Raw genomic sequence first — 24,455 nt, forward strand, 5'->3', positions numbered from 1 at the left:
TCCTACTAGATGTATTGTACTAGTAAGGAAGGGAGAGAAAGCCACAGGATTAGGGGCACGTCTACATGCGTCCAATCTGGGCACACATACTAGAAAACTGAGCGAATGTGGCTGAAAGTGGTTTAATGGAGCAGGCAGCCTCCTATTTTAAGAGATTTCTGATCTCTCTGAGTCTGCACTGCACAGATTAAAAAACCCCAAAACACACAAAACAACACCTTTCCCTCTCCTCCCCCACCCCCCATTCTGCTACTGGCAGTAAAACTTTGGCTGGTCTGAGTGAACCTCTATTAACCTGTGGCCTGTGCTAATGTGCTAGTACAGAGACAAGCCTTACAGTAGGAGAGTCCATCCTGCTGTTATTCCTTGTAATGAGAAGCTTCCAAAAACCAAGCCAAAACAAATATTTGTAGCCAAGGCAGGAGCTGCCTGGAGGGAGCTGCGGTGGGCAGGAACGCTCCTGCCACTGGGCAGGACGTGACATCATCCAGATTCCTTTGCTGAGGAATGCGGGATTTGCCTCTTCCCTGCCAGTAATTGCTTTTCAAAAACAGATCTGCCCAGGGATGCACATTTCACCCCCCCGCTTCCATTGCACAGCAGAGAGGCTGAAAGTCCCCCTGATGCCCCTTCTCTTCCACAGTGTTAATGGGGCTGTTGCGTGGACAGGCATGGAAAAGGATGAAATTGATCATTCCCCAAATCACAGGCAAAAGCACCAGAAATTCCGTAAGCGGGAGCTGTACAGAATTCTGGACAGAGACTGGAGGTGGCGGGAGGGAGCAATGACTTCTCCTTGGGGCTGGCCAGGATGCGGCTGAGTATGTGCATGGACTTCTCTGCTGGAAAGACTTTGCATCTGCGCTGCTCCGTGGTGACCCTATTTCTTGGTCCTATGAATCCCATCAACTATGTGGTTTTGAGTGCAGGACTTCAGTGTGACGGCTAAAGTGATTTGGGCTTGATGGTCCTTATTGGTCCCTTCCAACTTGAGATATTCTGATTCCATGACTGGAATAGATATGCTGATATGCAGAGCATCCTGGTTAGTCTGGTAGTGCTAACTCTTAAACAAAGTTTAATTCCCCCTCCATGCAGCCCTTGGCTTCTCTGTTGGGTTGAGTATCCCATCTCCAGTCCCTTGAGCTTAAGCCCCTTCAACCCTGACTCTTCATTGGCTCAAACTTCAGCAAACACCACTGGAAATTAAAACTGGTTGCTAACGTTCATATGTCATCAGCACTTCCACCAGCATCGGCAACAGTAAAGGGGTCAGTTCCTGTGGGATGGGGACTGCTGCCGTCATTTCAATAGGTGGAACTAGGTGTAGTTCAGCTGCCCCCATTATGAGTCCAACAGGGTGATTTAGTGGTTGGAAAGGCACGGAGATTTTTGCTCTCAGTGCCTGAAAGAGGATGGCTGGCAGGAAACGAAAGCACTGTTCTCCAAGGCAGGGGTGGCTTTGCTCCTGCACTGATTCTTTAATTTTCCACCAGGTTGTGGAAATTCTTGGCTATTACAACTGGACAATTAAATCAAGAGCAGAAAAGAAGAGCTCCGGCCAAAGAAGAAAACCCACTTGGTCAGCTGAAATTTTGAAACAGGGATGGAGTGAGGGCCTTTGAATGGACAGCAGCAGGTCAAAAGCTGTCTGGGGTCTGGATCTGCAGTCCTAAAGGTGGTGAGAGCTGATGTTAGGTGTGCTAGAGGAAGGCATGCTCATTTTTGGAGCGAGCAGCATAGATAAAAGCAGTGGCGATGGATGCAAAGCAGAGCCTGGCATCATAGCAAGGTGATGCAATGACATTTTTTTGAGGGCATAGGTGGAATAGACACATCTAAGCAGGAAGCAATAATGTAGTTGGTTGGGGTCAAGTCCTCCATGGGACAGGGTGGCAATGCCATGGGAGACACTCTCTGTGAAACCTCCTGGTCTTGGTTTGGATATTATCTCCTATCAGGCAAATCCCTTCCCTCGTCATATCTTGGTCACCCTCTGTCACAAGGCTATGTCTGGTGCTAGTGATCAGGGCTCATGGTTTGCAGGACCCTTACTGCTTGACAGAAGGCAAAAATGTATCTCCCTTGTGTTGTTGCCTTTGGGAAAAGTGGAAACCGGGGTGCCTTACTCATTTCTGTCTGGAGTTGCCCTAGAGACAGCAGAGAGTTGGCTGAGCAGCACTGATGCGGGCTCCAGAGGGTTGAGGTGAAAGCTCCCAGGCTTTGAGCTCAGTATGGGCCTGAAAAGCAGCCAGGGAAAGATGACAGTGGATGAAGATATGCTTTCAAATGATGCAAGGAAGCTCACAGGCTCCATATTCATCATGGCTCAGTGAGTTGGGTACCACAAGTCAGCTGTGGTAGTCTGCTCCTCTGGCTCCAGCTCCTCATGGCTGCACACTTGGCCCACAGAAATCTACCTTGTCCATCTGTGTGCAAACCAATCTATCTTATAGCAACGCTGCAGAATGTTATTTGGGGTTTTGATTCATGTTCCTTAAGTTGTTGCCTCTTAATCTTTCTCAGAAACACAGATGGTGTTGTGGTTTCTTTTTTATTTCTGTCTGGAGGCTAAAGGGAGGATGACTTGGAGAGGAAGTGAGGGAAAGAACGGGAGATGGAAAGAGTGAATTTTCAAGAAGAGCCTCCCACAACTTCATCTTCTTTCCCCAGCTTCTGGTTATGGCCAGGTCACTGACTGCAGCTATTCACTCCAGAAGACTTCCAGGGGATTTCCTGGAATACTGAAATGGGGTGGTTTAGGTGCCCAGCCAGTGACCACCACCAGAGCCACGGCAAAGGGGACAGACCTCTTTCCATGGCATTTTTCATATTGTTTACCTCTTTAAACTTAGCAATGTTCACATTAGCAGAGGAAGCTTAACCGGCTCTGGGCTTCCAGAGAGTATGGAAGAAATGTGAGCACAAGACTGGGAGGCTAAAACAGGGCTTGCTGCATGTCATGGGGGGATTTTAGTATTGTTGCAGATTAAACTGAGACTGTAGCATCCTCTGTGTCCCAACTCTGGCCTCACAGTGGAGCTTCATGCATCTCTGCATGGGAACCAGCCAAGTCCTTGGTATTGGGTTGTTGGACCCCTATGCAAGCCCTAGTAATGCCAGGGGTACTTGCTCTGGCAGCAAGAGCCCACTGCATCCCAGTGATGGTGCAGGGTTTGGTGTGAGCAGGGTAGCATGCACCCAAGCTGCTCACTTCTCTAGCAGAACATGCACCCATGCACTCATGTGCTCACATGCCTAGTGTTCTCTTGGTAAGATCTCTACCTTCAGGACCAGCCTGTTGTATCAGCAAAGAGAGAAAAACCTCATGTGTCTGCCTGCTTGTCTTGGTTGTGGATCAGCCCCAAGCACTGAGGCATCATTGGCTCAGACCCATGGCCCTGCGTTTCCATGAACTGCAGAGGATCCCCTGTGTCAAAGGCGTGGAAGGGCTGTCCACCTCCTCCTCCTGCATCTCCCTTCCTTCCCCTTCCACCTCAACATGCTCATTCACAAAAAAATATCAGTTGGATGGACATGGGGAGAGGAATTACTGTTGGCATATTGTTTCCCGCGCATTGGCCAAGGGAGGTTGTAGGCTCAGAGGGTTTTTATCTTTGTTTTCACAGCTGGATTCAATATTACTCTTTCTTCTCTCCAGCTTTTAATTGCTGCTCACTCCCCACAGTAGCCTGTCACAAAGCAGCATGTGCACTCACACTGGAGCATAACCTGCTGCTGGCTTCCTGGGGGACAGCTTCCCTGTGCCTGTCCACCTCGGGACCAACAACCTGCACAGCCCTCTGTGTTCATCAGGGATCGAGACTGTAAGAGATTATGCTTTCCTACAGCAGTGGCCATACAGTGAGTCCTGTGTCTGGGGTGGCAGTGCTGCAGGGGGGAAGCTGCCATCTCGTGATGGTCCTCAGAGAGCACCTGGCTGCAGCCAACATCTCATAGCTCCTTCCCCCCTGACATCACATGAGGTGAAGGCAACTGGGTAGCAGGGACCAGCTTGATCTATCCTTTGGTAGGAGGGGGCAGGCAACAAAGTTGGGGGGGTCTCTGCCTTAGCCCTTTGCATGAGATATGATGGGACCATCCCAAACCCTCAGGCTCATGGTCCCAACCTAGAGACATCATGGGTTGAGGGGTGTTGTAGGCATTGGTGACAGTGGTGTGTGGATTGGTGGTGGTGTAGGGTTTGGTCATGTTGGTGTAGGGTTTGATGCAGGTAGCATATGGTGTAATAGTGGTGGTGTAAGCCTTGGTGGTGCTGGTATACGGTTTGGTGGTGCTGGGGTACAGTTTGGCAGTGCTTGTGTATGGTTTGGTGTTGCTGGTGTAAGGCTTGGTGGTGCTGGTATATGGTTTGGTGGTGCTGGTGTAGGGTTTGGTGGTTCTGGTATGTGGATCGGTGGTGTTGCTATACGGTTTGGTGTAGGTTTTGGACAGCTGTGTGCCCACCACAGCAGACAGACAGGTGTGTGCTCATGCCCAGTGTGGTGGAGGGGATGGAGAAGCTGCTGCCAGCACTCCACTACACGCCCAAGGGCTTGGCTCTCTAGCACTGCAGATCTGAGAGTCAACCTTTGTTTGAAGCATCATCATGGCCCAGGGCCAGATGGGACTGGCTCCGTTCCCACCTGGATGCCAGCCTGAGGGCACCTTCTCCACACCACAGTCTACGTGTGGAGGGGAAGGTGGGACACCGATTCGACACCCCTCCAGTCCCGTGAGCTTTGGAGACAAAAAGACACATGGTGTTCCTTCTTGGCACGGGGGACCCAGTGGTGTCCAGATGTGAGGCACAAGCTGCTGACCTCTCCAGCGTCAGCGGGTGGGGGCCCACCTATGTAAACACGTCCAGGAAGGCTCCCGTCTCTTTCCCATGCCACGCTTGCCTTTGGATCAGACCGGCCGGCCTCCGCTGATGCTCCCGTCCCCAGAACTCCCGGGTAAGGTACCGTACTGCTCGCCCAGCGCTGGGCACTCCTCTGGGCATTTCTCACTCATCCTCCTCTCTTCTGCATGTAAACATGACCATGTAATTATCTCTGCGTGTAATTACCTAAGTGGTTATCTAAATATTTACTGGTGATACCGGTGTGGCAGAATATCTTGGTGAGCAGAGTACAAACCCACCCTGGTCATGCTGGGAACCCGGCCAGAAGGATAGGAAAGCACTTGTAGTAATAATGTTTCTTTTTTTTCTTTACTTTCTGCTTTGTCTGTTGTCGAAGAACAGTTGGCAAGAGCATGTCCAATCCATTTGTTTCCTTATTTATCATGTTTGAGTCTCTCTCTCTTCCCTGTTAACTATATTTAGACCTTATTGGTAATGAAAAAATGGGCCATAAAGTCACATCCAAGTGTCTGGTATTTTTGCTTTGGCATTTGCTTTCTAGTCTTGTCTTGTCTTGTATCTTTGTTTAGGGGATGTTAGGTTTTTTTACCATGAGGGGAAGGCTGGTGTCCAGGTAGCCAGAGCTGAGCTCAGGAGGATGTGATCTGGGGTGGCAGGTCTGCAGCACAGTTTATTTGTGAGGGAGCAGGATGGGTTTATGCAGCAGAGGGAAGGATTTGGCAGCCATCCGCAGCCCTTTTCCCCGTTTGCATAACACTTGGATCACGGAGTAGTCTCACTGTGTAAGCTCTCTCTGACCTGGCAAGTCAGAGGCTCCTCCAAAGCCAAGAGATTGAGAAATAGATGCCCCAGCAATGAGTGTTGGGATCTGCAGAGAGGTTTGGTGCCTTTGACATTCCTGTTCAGATAAGTTTTTGTCTTACCTTAAAGTCCTGCTCCCTGAGCTTCACCTCAGCTCCTGCAAGCAGGCCACTTGCTGAGGTTCTGGATGATAGGTTCAGGAGACGAGCATTATGTTATTGGTAGAGCAGGATGCAGAGTGGGACTGAGCACCCTGAGCAAAGGACCTTAAATCTGGTCACAAGCATAGCAGCTCTTCCAAATCACCCACACATGGTCTTCAACCACATGGTTGTTTAAAGCAGTAAGGCATGCATTCTACCCCAAGGACAGTGTAGGGCAGGTCACGGTGTACAGCCAAGGCTGTAGGAGGGAGCATCGTGAGAACCAGGTAGAGCGTGGACCTGAGTCAGATACCTGGGCTGCACCCTGTGGGTCCTGTTCTTGCACCAATTTGTGGGGCACTTGTTCACTGCAACCTCTTGTCCTTGTTAGAGGTGAGACATGAATCCTCTTAACCTCCACTTTTGTCGGCAATTAGATATTTTTTGGGTAGTAAAGGAGATAACTTTGGACCCAGTTCTCATGCTGGGCTTCTCCTTCACTCAGGGGTTAAAGAAACCTCCACTAAATCCTCAATCCAGAGCCTTCTTCCCTATTGCACTGTTGTTTGGGAAGGTGGATGTCAGTCCAGGATCGAGGCTGAACCTATAGAGCTGAGTCTTTAGCAAATGGGGGCATTGTTTGTAGCGGGTTGCACTGTCCTTTACTACTACGGGCAAAAGCGCCCTTCAGCCAGAGCCAAGGGCACTGGCAGGGTCTCCCTGAGTTGCTCCAACCCATATAAACCTGGTTTAAAACCTGGTGGAAGAGTCCACCCTGAGGGTTGTTACATGTAATGGGGCTGGTTGAACATCACCATTCTGGCCAGGCGTGTACTATTTGTCCTGTCTGTTGCGGTGCCAGTCCCCATGTCTGACAGATGAGGTGTGTGATGACAGAGATGACACCACCGTTTTTCTCACTGCAACTGCTGCAAAGAAAGTAAAATAAAGAAAACTCTCAGAGTCAGCAGCTTGCCAGGTTGAAGAAACCTGGAGGAGGTGCTGAGCATGCCCTCCTTTCCTTGTGTGGATACACAGAGGACACAAGTGCTCCACCTTCACTTTGAGGGATTGTTGTCTGTACCCTCAAGCTGTGTCTAAGATGTTCGTTCCCATGCACAGTTGCTGGTTGCTCCCATTCCCTTCCCTCTCCCCCCACTGACACTGTGAGTATGTTTTTCACACAGCTGAAAAGTAAGGGAAAACGTTCCTCCTGGCCACCCAGAGCAAGCCAGGGACCTCACCCAGCAGCTCTTGAATGGAGCCCAGAAGCCGTGGCTGAGCTCCCAACCTCTGTTCCCGCCCCCCTCTCTCCTGCCCCCTTTTCCTGGGGCTCTTCCAAGCTCCCTCCTAATACACCATCTCTGTCCATCCACAGGTGTTAGGGAAAAAGGGAAAAAGAAAAAAGCCCCACACCTTTCAGGACCAGCCAAAAATGTGTCCGCTTGACTTTTTTCCAGTGTTTTCTCATCTTTCCCATGCGCCCTGACCTTTTCCCTCTGCCCCTGCCCGCACTAACGCACCACTAGTCAGTGAACTGCAGATGGAGGAGTGGCCATGGGGTCAACAGGAGGTGATGTGCTGTGAACTTTTGCACGGCCGTTTTCATCATCAGAGGATGGATTTCCTCTGATTTTCATTGATTTTCATTGTTCCTCACTCTTCAGTACAAGTTCAAGAAGGTCTACAACAAGTCAAGCCTGGCTTGGCTTCACAGGGTTCTGCTGCAGCCAGCCAGGGCTGGCAGCGCAGGCTGGAAAGTTTATTGCTTCCTGTTATGAGAGCTCGGGATGCTGCAATGGGTTTGCAGGGGAGACGTGGGTAGCACTGACACCAGGGACAACCCCAATGGGCGCGGTTGGAGATGGCCTTTTATTCCCATTGCTTCTCTGGCTACTTCAGGAAAGGGAAGCAAATAGAGAAGGGAATAATTGCTCGATCTGACCTCTGACTATCGAGGCAGATGCTTTCTTTGGAGCAGGAACATACACAGGCAAAAATGCTATAAAGGGCTTTGCGGAGCCATGTCCCCAGAGCTTTCCACGAGTCCCCTCTTGCCACCTTTCGGTACCAGCCCATGTTATCTCACCAGCCTGAAAACTGCAGCAGAAAGGTTCCTGTCAGAAAACATATGTGGTTTTGTCAACACTGAGATTTATCTCAAGAATGTGCCCATCACAGCAAAATGTTCAGCTGGGAAGGGCTGGAATAAACCACGTCTCCAGCCCGGGTTTAAATGCTTCCTCTGGGCTTTTGTACTTGGGAATTTAAATCTTATTGTTATTTAACCATATCAGGGGTTTTTTTGATCATCTTCAAAGTGAAGTGTTTTTATCTTTCTGCAGTCATCAGTCAGCAATATCCACAGGAAACATTTTGCTGTTTTTCAACAGAAATACTATTCACTCTGCTAACAGCATTGGCTTTTTGCTCCAGTCACAAACCAATGCAAACTTAACAGAAATTTTGCTTTCTGACCTATCTTCTGGGCTGAGGCACAACCATGGGCCAAATTTCCTGGCAATTCAGAGCCAGAGTTTATACTTTCAGAGTGCATGAAAGAAAGCAGCTTTCACCTCATTTTCAAACATCCTTACATTACACAGCCAAAATCCCCACGGGCTTTGGAAAAATGTGTGAGACCAGATTTTATCTATTTGGTCCTTGCAAGAGCCAGAGACCAACTGCAAAGCCCTGATCCAGATCAAAACCTTGTTGGATTCATGCAACAAGCAGAGCTGGATGCAGAAAAACAATCAACCTGATGATGAATAGGTAGATACCTTGCTTCTCTGTCATTCAAATGGCAGATTTGCACTGGGGTTGTCATCACCTCTGTCCTGAAAAAGCCCTCACAGAGGTTTGCAATGAAGCAGGTTTTAGCAACAGGCACTGGCAGAGCTTTTTCTGCAGCCTGTGAATTGCTGGGGTTTTTTAAGACAGTAAAGCTTTTGGCTGAGTTCTTACGATGCAAACCCTGATTAATCCCAAATCTTGGAGAATGCCCAAAGCTCTAGGTGAAGCGAGAAGAGGGCCACGAAGATGCTCCGACGGCTGGAGCACCTCTGCTATGGAGACAGGCTGAGAGAGCTGGGCTTGTTCAGCGTGGAGAAGAGAAGGCTCCAGGGAGACCTTAGAGCAGCTTCCAGTGCCTAAAGAGGCTGACAAGAAAGATGGAGAGGGGCTTGGCCAGTGTGGTTGAGTGGAGCAGCACTGTGGCCATTCCCACCTGCTCCCTCTTGTCTCTGTGACTCAGCTCCTGAACGGGTACCCCGGACACCCACCGTTGGCCTTGATACCATCAGCCATAAATGGGGTTGCTGGTTCAGTTACTGTTTCATGAGGAAACGGGATGTTTCTGTGGCTGGGAATAGGAGCTATCACAAGGCATGGTCCCTCCATCCATAAACCCAAGTCCTACCCTGGTACATTGCTTCTGCCCTTTCTGAAAGGTGCTGGCCTGTCCCAGAGCACCTTAACACAGGAGACATGGCTCTGCGTCCCAGCAGAACTCCCCAGCCCAGCCAGCACACCACTGAAGCAATGACACAACTTGGGTCCTTGGGCTGCTGAAGGCTCTGGAGACTCCAGGCATGACATTGCTTCCTGGGTCTTGTTTTAAAGAGCAGGCTTACCACTCGAACAAAGATGCGTATCTGCATTTCATTTAGTTTTCAAACTGATTGAATTAAATACAAAAGGCGAAAATTAGAGAAGAAAATGAACTGTTGGTATAATGCAGTACAGAGCTTTGTAGATTTGTGTTCAGAGTGGATAACTATGGGTCCTACTCATCACTGACATAGCAAGGAGATATTATACCAGTTCTCATTATCATTAGCGATAATGATAATGATATAATGATAACTCTTTACTTCAATGGGACATCTAAGAGAGGTATAGATCACTAGTCTGAAACACAAGCAGTGGCTGGGTGGAGGGGTGACTTGGCAACATGGCTCCCAGCAGCAGGCAGAATCATACAAGGGTTCAGGATATCCATTCCCCCTCTGTCTCTGTCCTCTCTTTTATTCCCTTTTCTCAATGCCAAACGTTAAATGGAGGACATGGGTAGGTCAGGAGTGAAAAGGCGCCTATTACTGCTTTAGAAAAGCTCTGTTTGCTCTCCAGTGTCTTTCTTGGGAGCAAGGAAACAGAAACTGTGAGTGCATACTCCAGCCATCCTCTGTTATCATCCATGCATCAAAGGTTTTAGCATTCACACAAGCTGTTTGGAAAGCAAAAAACCAGCTAAAGTGTGCAGGAGAAAACGCATAGGTCAGGCTCTACCCTTCTGATTCCTTCCCTGGGCAATGGTTTGACCCATGGGTGATGGTTTGCTGATGGGAACCACTCAATCCCTGCCAGTGTGCGATGGCCGGACCTGCTAGGCAGGAGGCTGGAGCAGCAGCAGATGTTGCTTGGCTTGCCTGAAGCACGGATGCCCCCAGAAAACTTTCACCAGACCAGATTGCTGTGTGTATAAATAACCCATACGGTTAGAAAGCAAAGGGCCTGGAAAAGCTGCATGACCCACGGGACAGGGACCGTGCTGAGCTGCCTTTTATGTCTAAGTTGCTGCCCACAGTCCTGCAGAGCCTGTAAGTTGTTCTCAGCTAGTTATTTTTAAATAACTAATAATACTTCTCTGCAGCTCCATCCTGCGCCAGCTGCAGCGGGTGGAAGTTTTACCACACTTCTTCAATGGGAATGACACCGTGGTGGCCATCCCTCAGGTCTGACGGCTCTCATAGGACTTGTCTTTAAGAAGTAGATGGTGTGACGTGTTGGAAGATGTGGGGTCCCTGCTTGCAGGGGCACACCCAAGAACCACGCGGTGGCCCCTCTGGAGGTGACTGCACGGTGATCCACCTTAGACTTGCAGACCCACGCGGGCAAGGAGGTCACTGCCTCAGCATCACCTACCCCTGGGAACATGCAGAGGTAATGCGGCCTCAGCTTGCTGCATGTTTTCCTCCCCATGGGAGACCTCCACGGAGGCTGAGGTATTGCTGGAGGAGATCTTCAGCCCTGGCGCTCTCCCCTGAAACCAACTCCCTATCTCCCTATGTCCTTTGAGAGTTCAAGCTTTGTTGGTGTGCTACGGGCTTAAGTTGATGCATGCAGCAAAGGCTGTGATAATTTAACTTCTTTAGAAGCTTATTCTTCTGAAATAAACCTGATTTCCCTAGTGTGGCATATATACCCAAGGGTGTGTTCATCCCTACACCTAACTTAGGTGATAGGGCTTTTCCATTTGCCTGTAACAGATGTCTACTACCAAACAGTGAATTAACTTATCACTGTGTGTGAGTATACAGTTTATAACTTAAAACCTTGAGGAAAATAACTGCACTATTTCCAGAAATGCCAGCCCCCCTGGAGACTCCCTTGGATGTCATGGAGTTGTGTCACCCAGCCAAGGTCTGGCATCAGCAGAGGCTCACACACTCCTTGGCTCTTGCAGAGCAGCTTTCAGCAGTATGGCTGAAGTGTTAACCAGCATGCAGCACTGCAGGAGATGCTGCTGCTTGCAAGAGCACTGGTATGATATGCTCCAGTGAGCAGGAATTGCCCCTCCATGGCCCTTCATACTCCTTAGGAAATCAGAGGTCTGACAGCAGGGTGAATATCCTGCTTTGCCAGGACCAGGGATGAAAGTTCACAGTGAACCATATGGTTTCAAATGACCCCCTTGATCAAAATGTAATGATGGTGGTGAGGCCCTGGCACAGGTTGCCCAGAGAAGCTGTGGCTGCCCCATCCCTGGCAGTGTTCAAGGCCAGGTTGGACGGGGCTTGGAGCAACCTGGTCTAGTGGAAGGTGTCCCTTCTCCTGGCAGGGGGCTTGGAACTGGATGATCTTTAAGGTCCCTTCCAACCCGAACTGTGCTGTAATTCCACCTTCCCATGCTTTCTCCCCTCAAAGATTAGGTCTGATCTTTTTCATGACTTCTTGGTTGCTGCTGTTGCTTCCTTCTCCTCCTTACTGTCCCTTGGAGAGACTTTCTGCCTTGACTGTCCATTTCCATCTCAGCAGATACCTGGAGCCCTGATCTCACTGGGGTGGTAATGCCAAAGCTCCCATGGGTGGAGGAGGAACGAGAAGGTGATCCTTGGACCATCACAATGGAGGTTTCCTTCCCACTTGTCTTAGGCTTTATGCACATTCCCATACTTCTTGTTATTTCTTCTTGCTTCTCAAAGTAGCCAGAGAGTCTCTTTGTGTGCTCAAAAACGTTTCCCCATCCTTCATCTGCTCTCTGCTCCCATGCACCAGCTTGGAGGGAGGTGCATCACCTCTTTCAGAGAAAGCTGCAGCAAAGCAGGAGCTTCAGAGTGGTTTTCCTCACTAGTGAGCCTTGCCTCTTTCTGTATTTATTTTTCCCCAGCAACCAAGGAACTTTTGCCAAAATGTGTTTTCCACATGTTCCCTATTAGTCATGCTCTCTGTCTTACAAATCTGTTACCAGTGCCACTAGCTGATGCTATTAATTTACTTCCAACCAGCTCAAGAGCTCAGCAGCAAAATTCCAGGCAGCGTTCCTAGAACCAGACCCAGTGGCTTGTTTGGATTTAAAACTGGTGCCCCTTTATTCCCGGTTGTGTGTATATACATATATATATGTACGTATATATATATATAACACCTTCTCTCCTTCTCCCACGGCTTGGCAAGGGGAAGAGGTGCCAGTAGCAGCGATGGGACAGGCTGTAGGGGTGCAGGCAGCTGGGGTAGAACCTCAGCAGTGGGTGCCTGGCCGCTGCAGAGGCGGGGTTTAACAGCACATCAAATACTTCCCTTGAGCTCCGGTTTCCAACCGCTGGAGCATGGCTGGACCGAGGCGGCAGGAGTTTATCTAGGGCAAGGCGGAGGGCTGGCGGCACAGGAATGCCAGCGCAGGAGGGAAAGCCACCACGGGAAGCACCATGTCTCTGTAAGTAGGGTTTTTACCATTGTTTTCCCTGAAATTTAAGCAACGGTGCAGGAGCCGCACAGAAAGGAAGGACATCTAGCTAGTGCAGATGTTTTTCTCTATTTATTCTGTGCCTTCTTCTGCTTATGTTAGACTCAGGTTTTACAGTTTTCCCAGTTCCAACAGTTATGCCTGCGAATGCGCAGAGGGATCAGCGGGTTTTGGGAGGTAACCATGATGAGAACCTGGAGCCAACAGCTCATTCCAGTACCTGGCTACACACAGTTTTCGCTACTTTAAGTGTTACTGGTGGGTTGAGTGGTCCAAGTCCTCTTTTGTAGCTGTTTTGAAGTGAAACTTGTACTCCTCTGTGTGTTTCATATACTGCATGTCAGCTAGTCTGGAGGTGACATGTGGACATAGATGGCTGAATGAATGGAATTCAAAGCCAGAGGGATGGTGGGTCTTCTCATGCAATCTCTCTGGCAGATAATTTAGCTACATGGGCCAGTTAATCTAATCCATCTACCTGCTGCAGATCCACACAGGGATTTTTCCGCAGGGAGCTGGACTGTGTAACTTTGCTACTACATGGAGGGATTAGGTTTGAAGCACATGGAAGATGTAAAAATCCTTTTTTTTTTTTTTTTTGTGCTTTGATAGTTGGCGTTGTGAGGAGATGAGATATATAGTCTTTCCCTAGTACCATCCTATTCAGCAGCAAAAGCAATGCGAACAAATCCTTCCAAAAGCTTCTTTGCCTTATAATTGATTCCAAAATATAATGGTGCACTAACTTTCCCCAAGCAATTAATGGCACTGAGATCTCATACCAGTCTTTCTAGCCAGTAAGTTGCAAAAAGCACTGGAAGTTTAACTGAATTGACTGTAGGAGGGGTTTTTAACTCATTTCCTTTAGCTCCTGCTTTCAAATACGGTGCCAGGAGAGTGGGTGGACACATGAAAGCGTAACATCAAGGTGTGATCACACACAAAGACAACAGTGGGCTCTTGGGGGTGCAGAAACAGCTCCAGGCTGTTTCCTGCAGATGTTCCTGCAGATCCAGATGTGCAGAGAAGGCTGAGCCGCATGGTCAATGGCAGGACCAACAGCTCGGGCTGGTGCCTGATAACCAGAGGTGGTCGTCTCAAAACAACCCACCAGTTCTGTTTTTTTTTTAATTTCTTTCCTTTTTCTTGACTCAGGAGGTTTGTGAGTGTTTTGAACCAATGCTGTCCGGTGCTCCTTTCTAAAATGTGGGTGCTTTGCTGACAACCCTGACTAATATCAGATGAAAACTTGAATATTTACTTCAAAACCCCTCATTACCTTGATCAGACCGTCCCTGCTCCAGCAAATGGCTGTTGAGAGGTAAGCCTGAGCTTGAGAATTGTGTCCTTAAGTAACACTTGCAACGTTAAAATATTTTGCAAAAATATTTTAAAATATTTGCAAAAATATCCTCAGTGTAGACCTCATAAACCCTTTAGGTGAGCACTGAAATTATAGATGAACTGCTGCACAGGAAACATTTGAAGCCTGTGTTTTAGAACAATGCAAGGCTTGCAGCTAACTGGGGTTGCAGGTGGGAGCTGGTGTGTGGCCAGCCAATCTGAGGCCAGTGTGTGCTCAGTCCAAGCCCCAGCCCTGCCTCGACTAGTCCCGGATGCTCCACAGACAGATGCACCATGTCCCACAGTGGGCCATTGCTGCACTCAGCGGGGTCTTCCCTTCCCAGCCCTCTGTCAGCTAAAGCTTGGCCAACTGCCCGGATAAATCCCACAAATCATTTAACGCCCCATATCTGCCTCATTTGCCCATGTCTGAATGGGGAAACAAATCAGAGAAAGGGTTAAATACACTTTAGAGTGCATCCACTTTGAAGAAGTGAAAAAGGCACTTAGAGGGGATGCTTTCCCATCTCGCCCCTGAGTAACCTCAATTTCCTCAATAAATAAAGAATAGTTCTGTGGGGATCGCTTTCCACATTCTTCTGCAGTGGCTGAATTGTTCTGTCTGCAGCAGCATTTCTGTACTGACCATTGGGTGCAAGGCTTTACCTTTTGGGCAGGAGATGGGGATTCTGGTCCCAGCAGCTTTGAGGGCTGTTGTTCTTCACAAGGTAAGTTGAGGGCAGAGACGAGAACTTCCCCGCGTCTTCTTCTGACTTATTACAGCCTGTTATTACAGCTTATTACAGCTGTTATTACCCAGCCTGGAGTGAGCTGTTTCTTTGCTCCCTGCCTCAGTTTCTCCAGCTACAGGACAAGAATAACACCATCTGCAGAGCACTCCCACAGTCTTGGTCTGGCGTGTGAAGACTTGGGGGTTTGGGTTCGCAGAGGATTTGTTTGATCTAGAAATAGCAAGGTTAGAAAATTCCATCTGCCTGGTCTCGAGAGCCCTCGACAGCGGAAGAATTTCACTGCATCTTGAGCCTCAGACTGCGCTGCTACCTCCCAGGGCAGCGTGAAGGCGAGCACTGAGCAAACCAGGGCTGTTTGGCTCCTGTCCTAAGAAGCAGCATGAGCAAAACCGCATTCCAGAAAGGCTTGATGGGGAGAACAGAGCAAGGCACGTTCCCCTTCTTGCTCCTGCATGGGGCTGTGCCCACGGCTGATGCTGGTGGCTGCTCCTGCCCTGCGCCTGGCACAGCTGACGGGCTCAAAGCCCAGCTTGTGCCATGGAGATCCTAGGGCTTAATTTTGTGTCTCCATATAAAAGAGATGCAAAACCAGGTTAGGACCAGGCTTGTGCCTCATTTTACCTCCACTCAGCCATGCTCACCCAGCATGGAGGGGTAGGTTTGAAATCCATACTCTTTCAACATACGGACAACAGCTCCTTCCTCTTCCTCTGCATGTTTGTGGAGGGCCGCAGGGGAGTAGCCTGTGCCAAGCCAGCTTGTGCTGAGCCATAACACACCATTGCCATGTGCTATCCCAAGCTAACTCGCTCTTGTCCATGCTAATATTCTTGGTTCCTACATCTGCCGCCAACACATCCACTCTTTGCAGTTCTGGGTGCAGTGGTAGGTGTCAGTTCACAGATGGGATAGGGCACACAGATGCCTAATTTACTGCCTGCCATCAGGTGTCTGTGTTGAAACAAGGTGGGTAAACTCAATAACAACCTGGAAGATCATTCAGAGGAGGGATGCAGGGGAGCAGAAAGGATGAGCCCATTCTCTGTTGCCCTGGGGTGAGCGCCCCACTGTTCCCTGTCACAGTGCTCTTTGCATCTGTGTGCTTTCCCTATTGCTCTCATAGAATCACAGAATGGTTTGGGTTGGAAGGGACATTAAAGATCATCCAGTTCCAACCGCCCTGCCAGGAGAAGGGACACCTTCCACTAGACCAGGTTGCTCCAAGCCCCGTCCAACCTGGCCTTGAACTCTGCCAGGGATGGGGCAGCCACAGCTTCTCTGGGCAACCTGTGCCAAGGCCTCACCACCCCCACAGGGAAGAACTTCTGCCTCTAACATAAATCTACCCAGCTCAAGGTATCTGTCATGGCTGATGCCAGTCAAGCAATAAAATTGCCTTCTGCCCTTAATGATGCCTGGGGTTACCCAAGGAGCCCAGGCTGAGGCCCCATTGCAAGTTAATCTAAACACAAAATGGTTATTACAAGCTCTTCCTCTCCAGCTGTGTCCAGGTCTAATAAATGCATGTTTTTCTCTGAAAACTTTTCAAGGTTTATTTTTAAAACAATCTGCATTTGATTAAACATTTGTTTTGGTTTGGTTTGTTTTTTTCAAAAGGAACTTAAAAGGGCCATCGGCCTGTAAACATAAATATTCCCATTCTTTTGCTGATTCTTTGCATTTTTCTGGGTTTGCTAATGAAAGATATTTGAGCAGTGGAACTCTGTGTTGTGGGCAGCATCCTCTACTCCCATTTTCAGCTCAGGCGCTTGAGCACATGGCATGCAGGCAAGAGGTTATCACAAGTTAACCACCTTTTCATGCCTAGGTGGCTTCCATTGTGCCTTGCATTTGCTTTTATAGTCACCCAAACCCTTCTTACAGCAGAGCAATGTCTTGAAACAGGCAACAAAGCTGGGAATGGTGAATCTAGTGGGTGCTGTGGCTTGTTACGTTATTAATCTTTGTTTATCCAGTACCACCAGGTATCTCTGCCTCCGATTACAGTGTTGCAGCATGTTTCCACACTGGCCACAGCTTGATGCTGTGCTCTCATGGTCAGCCCCATGCCATGGTCCATTACAGGTCCTGGGGAGATGGGCTACAGCAGCAAAGGGGTCCTCTTTAAGATAAAATGACTTCATCTGTCACAGATGTGCCAGTGTCACAACCATATCACTGACTGCAGCACAGACGTTAACTTACAGCTATATTTTTTATTTCCCCCTCTTCTTGCAGGTTGTAACTGAGTAGCCCTTATGACCAACATGAGCTGGAGCTTTCTAACCCGCCTGCTAGAAGAGATTCACAATCACTCCACCTTTGTGGGGAAGGTCTGGCTCACTGTGCTCATCGTCTTCCGCATTGTCTTGACAGCAGTGGGGGGGGAGTCCATCTACTCTGATGAGCAGAGCAAGTTCACCTGTAACACCAAGCAGCCCGGCTGTGACAATGTCTGTTATGATGCCTTCGCGCCGCTGTCACATGTCAGGTTCTGGGTCTTCCAGATCATCATGATATCCACCCCTTCGGTCATGTACCTGGGCTATGCCATCCACAGGATCGCCCGGTCGGCAGAGGAGGAGAAGAAGTTCAAGGGGTTCAAGAAGAAGAAGCAGTTTGCTTTGAACTGGCAGACAGTGCGCAACATGGAAGAAGCGATGGAGGCTGATGAAGATGAGCCCATGATCTCTGACGACACAGCAGAATGCGAGAAAACCAAAGCCAAGCCCAAGAGCAAAGAGCAGCAAAAGCACGATGGGAGGAGGCGCATCCAGGAAGAAGGACTGATGAAAATCTATGTCTTTCAGCTACTTACCAGAGCTTCGTTTGAAGTTTGCTTTTTGATAGGGCAGTATTTACTCTACGGCTTTGAGGTAGAAGCGTATTACGTCTGCAACAGAGTCCCTTGCCCTCACACTGTGGACTGCTTTGTGTCCCGACCAACAGAGAAGACCATCTTTCTCTTGGTGATGTACGTGGTGAGCTGCCTGTGCTTACTGCTGAACATGTGTGAGATGTTTCACCTGGGGTTTGGGACCATCCGAGATGCCATTCGCAACCGGAAAATCAACAGCTTCAGGCAACCTCCCTACAACTATGCCTACCCAAAGAACATCTCCTGCCCTCCTGAGTACAACCTGGTAGTGAAATCAGAGAAGTCCACCAAGATCCCCAACAGCCTGATGGCTCACGAGCAGAACTTGGCTAACGTGGCTCAGGAGCAGCAGTGCACCAGCCCAGACGAGAACCTCCCAGCAGACTTGTCCACCCTTCACAAACACCTGCGAGTGGCCCAGGAGCAGTTAGACATAGCATTTCAGAGCTACAGCAGCACCCAGGGCAACACACAACCTTCTCGAACCAGCAGTCCCGCCTCGGGCGGCACAGTGGTAGAGCAGAACAGGGCCAACATCGCCCAGGAGAAACAAGGTGCTAAACCCAAGGCCAGCTTGGAGAAAGGAAGCTCAAGCAGTAAAGATGGAAAAACATCTGTATGGATATAGCTTTGTCTAAAAGGAGAGAGTGCAACGTAAGTGGGGGTTTTATTTTGGTTTGTTTCTGGTTTTTGGTTATTGCGTTCATTTCACAGGGCACAGGCACAATTTTTATATGGAAGTCAAGAGAGAAGAGGAGTTTCAGACTAATTTAGTGCTGTCTTCCAGTGTGTTAACAAAAGACATTTCTTCCCTGTTTCCAATAAGTTCTCCAGCTGGGAACCTCCAGTGACAAACAGCAAACCCTCTGCATCTCCCACCCCTTCGGTCACCACCAGAGCCCCCAACAGAGACTGGACAATGTGTTACGATAGGAAGCGGAGCTGCTGGTGGCTCAGGATAGAAGTCATGCCAACAGCGAGCAGCTCTTCTCCTGCATGGCAAGGCTAGAGTGCTGTAGGTCAGGCAGTGTTTAATTACTAAATATTCTTAATCAAAGTTAATTCCTGTTCCCTTGATAAGCAACGAAAACAACTGACATATTGCATGAACCTTCATGACATGCTTACTGCTAATGTCCCACCTGAACTGTTAGATGCTCTAGCAGGCATTGCTGGAAACAAAGGCATCACTGGAAACAAAGGCATCGCTGGATGCTGTGAGCCAAAAGCTGGCACCCACATCGAGTTATGGGGCAGAAACACAGTGACCGTCTTACACAGGGAGACCTAAAAGCATAGCACAGCCTGAAGGTTTTTGTCTTTTATTCCTCTGCATCAAAGCAAACAGTAAATATGACCAAACACTATGCAGCAGGAGCAAGCAGTGACATTGCATCATACCGGTGCCCGTGCAGCGCTTGCTACAGATGTGATGGGAATCGTTGCAGTTACAATGTTTTTAACAAACTGCTGCTTCACATCACCAGAAAGTGCCTTTATGCAACCAGGAAAACAAAACCATAAAGGATTTAGACTTCTTTATTTGCTGAATTTTAGTAGAGATTGGAAGATCAGTGTTGACAAATTTGTTTTTCTGTTTAATCAAACCCTTATAAATAGTGGCAGATGGCAGGTCTACGCATAGTGTGTATATGGGGGGGGTGTGTGTGTACATGTACGTATATATACAGACACATATGAACATGTGTGTGTGAATATAGACATAGATATATATAAACGTAATATCAACCCTCTGGTAATTTTACAGCCTTCCACCTCCCCTGGGAAACCCAGCTGTCCAGGACTATGGCTGATCTTATCCTGGAGCAGCCTTTGGGCTTCTACCTTCCAGCCTCACCTGGGGAACTGGCAGGTTTCACACACTTGCTTGGGGGTGCTTGGCAATGTGATCTGGCTTCAGCAAGGGCAGGACCAGGACAGTAGCAACAAGTTTTCTTCCTAGTCCATGGGGAGATTTTTTCAGCTTGGCTTGGTTTTAGGGTGGTTTTCATGCAGAGTCTGGGGGCACGTTAAAATCAAGCTGCTGAGCAACAAGGCTCCTGCTGGTGCTAAGGATGTGCTTTGTCAGGGTGGTTTCATCCCATGTCTCTTGTACAACTGCTGGGCTGTGGCTTTGTTCCCCTCCAGTAACACAAAACAGAAAGAAAACATAATCACTGTAAGCACAAGGAGCATGTCCTTGTGCTTATTCCTGCCAAATAGTAGAGGCTGAATCCAGTAACTGCCTGATTCTGTCATGTACCAGAGCTGGTCTGACCTCTGAGGTGTTCCCAACATGCTTGTGGCTTGGCAGATGCTCTCACAGCCTCCCAGGATTCCAGTGGTTGGTTCACCACCATGGAGAACCCAAATAGGCAAAGCCTTCAAGATCTAACCTAATGCAAAAAGTAAACCCACAGTGCTGTCCCTACACTGAGCTGTTCCCTCAGGTCTGTGCCAGCCACCCAAAGGCTCATATAGGTCCCGGTATTTCTTACCCGTTGGATTTGCACGACTTCTTGCTGGGCGTCTTTCTCATGTCCTTGAGATCACTCCCTGAGGATGCCTGTTTTGAAGGTGGCCAGGCCCTTTGGCCATGCTGGGGAATAGGCAGAGAACTTGGGAATGACCTTTAGCTCCTGGGAACCTCAACTGACCTGTGCCATGCCATTACAGTACTGGCAGCAAAAAAAAGTAGGCTTAAAAAGAAAGCAAAGAAACACCTTATGAGGTATCCAGCTGAAAAATATTCAGTACAGCTTTGTATAACAGTCTAGGAACACTTTCAGGCTTGTTCCTGGTCCTGCTGAAGGCATTGATAAAATGCCTGGAGTACTGCCTGCTCCTGCTGCTAGAGATCTCGTTGAAAATGGATAACTGCATCCAGGAGGAGGACCAGTGCACCCCCGCAGCAGCAACGGTCAGTAGTAATACACATCCACTGCGTGCAAGGATGGTCCTTCTGCCATGAAGTTTGCACGAAAGGCTCAGAAAGCCCACACCACGGTGGTGGGGAGACAAACATATCCAACTACACTGTTTGTCCTTCTTCTGTGAGTGGGAACGTGTGCTCCTCCTGGGCTGGGGCTGTGCTGGGCAATGCAGGAGAGGCTGTTTGCCAATGGTGCTGCTGTCATAAAGACAAATGCATGCAGGTCCACAGACCAGGGCTGCCGGGGAGGAGAGCAGAAGTGCTGATGGGTGGGAATTTGCTCCCTAATAATTACAGCTGTCCAGGGCACAAAGCTTATCCTCCCCATCAATGAGACTTCTCTTTTACTGCCAGCCCTGTGTCCCATGGGAAACAGTGTGTATTTAAAGCCATGATCCCAAGGGAAAGATGGAAACTCTGAGGACAGCGATAGTTGGATGCTGCCTGGGTTTTTCAGATTCCTTTCTGATAAGCAGCAGTATCACAGCCCCAGATAAACTTGTCCTTTTCATGCAATGCTGTAAGGCCCGGTCCTGTGCAGGAGTCCGGATTTTGGACTGCTCGGGCCCATAACAATGAAACTTCCTTCAGCCCCAGCCATGGCAGGAGCATTTCACAAAGACTCACATCAGCCCCTGAGCTCCTGCTGACCTTTGGATTCATTGAGTCACCAAACACAGGGCTTGCTTCCAGAAACCTTCCCAGCCAACGCCTTGCCATGGGGAAAACAGGGGGCAGATTTTAAGGCAAAACCCCCAGAACCTGGACACAGAGACCTGACTGACTCATTAAACCCGTTTTATACAGCAGGGCTATACCCCCCACCCCAGTGATGCAGCTGGCCAGTGCCCAATGGGAGATCCCAGGGCTCCATGACTGCAGGATCAGAAACAGAGCAACAGGGCAGGAAAGGACTACAGCTCTTCCTGACAACTTGGCACCATCAAATGCCTCCTTAATGGCTAACATGATGCCCTCTTGCTGCAACCCCTCGCGTCTCGTCTCCTCAGCAGACATGGAGAAAGTCTCATGCCTTTAATGTCTGCAGAAGCTTTTGGGTGTTTGAAGGCTATTTTTATCCTCCTCAAGTCTGCTGTAAGCTAAACAACTCCAGTCTTGCCAACCTTTCTCCAAAGGCTGCTTTCCTAGGGTGGTCTTCTTTGGTGTCTTTGAACCACCACCAGCCAGGCCACATTTTCCCACTCTGCTCTTCTTCATGCGCCCATCTACCACCCTGGTCCTCCCCAAAACCCCGTCTTCTGCAGGCATGGGGATTGCTCCGCTCTTCAGATGTGTGCTTGTACAGTCAGGATCTTCCTGCCATCCTTCAAACTGCCTTTTTATTTTCACACTGCAGACCAAGGGGGTTTGGAATGGTCTGTTGGTCTGCAGCAGATTTGCAGCCTCCTCCTGGCTGGTGTCACCATACATTTAATACACACATACTGTTTTCCACAGTGAGAGTCAATAATAGCAATATTGACAAGTACTAGAGCCAGGGCAGAATCTTGGGCAATCAATACAACCTCCTCGTTGGGCAGAGAAACAGGGTAACTGCTCTCTCAGCCATCCTTCCAGCCAGCCCCACTCATCTATCTATCTAGGCTTGAAATACTTCCCTGCATAAAATGCTTTCTGAATGAGAGCTGATCTTGCTTCCCCAAGTTTTCCAAGTGTTTTGACAGGGACAGAAGCAGGATTGCTCTGATGCTGTGGGCTGCCTGGGAGAGAGGCAAAATTTCCTGAATGGTCTCAGCAAGCCTGGAGGACACTACTGACTCCTCTGACCCTGGAGAGAAGGGATCCCAGTTCTCCCAGGTCACATCCGAGCCACACACAGAAGCCAGCACAAGTCAGAGAGCCTCAGAAATATAAAGGATTATTATTATTATGTACAGAGTTGCTCACTTTCCCTCTTCCTCCTCCATTCCTTGGTCTCTAAAGCCTGTAGGATATTGTAGCTTTCCACCGAGTCACTGCCAGAAAGGCAACAGACATGCATTAATGTCTCTGCAGAAGTGTCTCCTTTCAAGCAAGGAGCAAAGATCCCTTATTTTATAATGTCAGTTTAGGAAGGAAAAAGAGAGGCAAAATATGCATAACCACAACCAAGAGCCCCATCACAACCACTGCAAACTAAACTGGCAGCTCAAGGAATTTCAGTTAGATGACAGGAGGTAGAAGAATTGCCAGTAGTATAATTAATGCTTTGTTTTTTTTTTCTTTTACAGGATAGGAGTTTTGTACACACTCAAGAGGGGTTTAGCTTTGTAGCTGAACTAATCATAAACATTGACTCTCTTGCTAAACTTGGTCGGATTAAGTGCCCGCACTTATATTTCTATTCTTACCATTCAGGGCCAGGAATGTCCCATGTAAAAGCCAGATTACCTTGTTGCTTGCATTGCATTCCACTGGGAAATACTTGAACTTAACTCAAGGCCATAACCAGTCTGTGCTGTTACAAAGTTTCTGGGATTGTTATTTTTTTGTTGTTCATTTTTTAATGTACTAACTGTATTTGTACTAGGAATTTTTTGAGTATGAGGTTGAATCTAAGTATTTTTCAGTGTAAATGTTACATCTGGACTGTAATTAGAATATTAAACACTGCTCAAAAGAAAAAGATACATCAGTCCAACTCTTCAACTGGTTATTCCACATCCATTACTAATAAAACAGAATAAAACTTACATTTTGTTACAGTATGTAAAGCGTGTGATGTGTCTGTGAGAAGGGCACTGAGCTGATGACAAGAAATTCCTCTCAATCTATTACTTGCCTGTTTTCACCATGTAAGAGCTTTATTTTCCCAGATATGGCTATAAATCACTGCAAAATATTTTTGCCTTAAGGAGTAGTTGACCTTCTAGTTGTTTGGGATGTGTTGTCTCTCTGATGAATCACTGCCTACAATTCCTTCAGGCATGGAGCTGAAACTCCTTAGGAAAGCCTGTACTTTCAAAAGCAAGAAAACTTTGCAGAATCTGGGAGAAACCGATTTGAGCTGAGCAAACAATGGGAAGGCACTGGTGAGAAAGCTGGCAGTTCTGAACAACCTCGGTCTTTGCTCTTCCCATTAAATCACAGGCACGTTCACCCACAACCCATGTTCAAACAGTCGTCAGGAAACAAATTCTGGACAGAAACATGTGGTTTTTTTCCTGTTTCTCTGGCAGCTCATAGGATCATAGACTTATAGAATCCTAGAATGGTTTGGGTTGGAAGAGACCTTAAAGCCCATCCAGTTCCAACCCCTGCCATGGGCAGGGACACCTTCCACTAGACCAGGTTGCTCCAAGCCCTGTCCAACCTGGCCTTGAACGCTGTCAGGGATGGGGCAGCCACAGCTTCTCTGGGCAACCTGTGCCAGTGTCTCACAAGCCTCATAGTAAAGATAAAGTATCTTTGCAACTTCTTTGGCATGAGCAGGACTAGCTGCCACCAAAAGACAGAAAATAGGATCCTCTAACAAGTCCACAAGAAAGGTCAATAGTCAGAAGCACTTCAGCCTCATAAGTCACATCCTTGGCAGTGCTACATAAAACACCCAAAAGAAAGGAAAACTTTGCCAAATAACAAGACATCCTTCAAACCAGCAAAGTCTGAGCAATAACATGAACTTATCCTTGCTGTTAGCTGCTGGGTTGGTACCAGGCTTACTCGGACACAGCAGCACCCATGTGTGGCTGACCTTAGCTTGATTTGGGTGCTAGCCACAGTCGTGCCTTGTAACGAATCTTTCTCACTAGCAGCCTTCATCCCTTGCTG

The 24,455-nt window shown here is 48.4% G+C and overlaps 1 protein-coding gene across 3 annotated transcripts in view; it reads left to right on the top strand.

Moving 5' to 3' along the window:
• Nucleotides 1-23,389, top strand: part of GJC2 (gap junction protein gamma 2) — a 32,949-nt gene extending 9,560 nt beyond the window's left edge. The window contains exons 1-2 of one of the 3 annotated variants that reach the window (XM_030506734.1): nt 10,472-10,547; nt 17,113-23,389. In XM_030506734.1, the coding sequence (XP_030362594.1) occupies nt 17,133-18,380 (1,248 nt within the window). In that variant the 5' untranslated portion in view covers nt 10,472-10,547; nt 17,113-17,132 and the 3' untranslated portion in view covers nt 18,381-23,389. Of the gene's footprint in view, nt 1-10,471; nt 10,548-12,639; nt 12,749-17,112 lie in introns of those variants that run through there. The other 2 variants (XM_030506725.1, XM_030506717.1) reach the window with 2 other exon arrangements.
• The last annotated feature ends 1,066 nt before the right edge of the window (nt 23,390-24,455 follow it).

The sequence above is a fragment of the Strigops habroptila genome, chromosome 1 (genome assembly GCF_004027225.2).
Source record: "Strigops habroptila isolate Jane chromosome 1, bStrHab1.2.pri, whole genome shotgun sequence".
NCBI classification, from domain to species: domain Eukaryota; kingdom Metazoa; phylum Chordata; class Aves; order Psittaciformes; family Psittacidae; genus Strigops; species Strigops habroptila.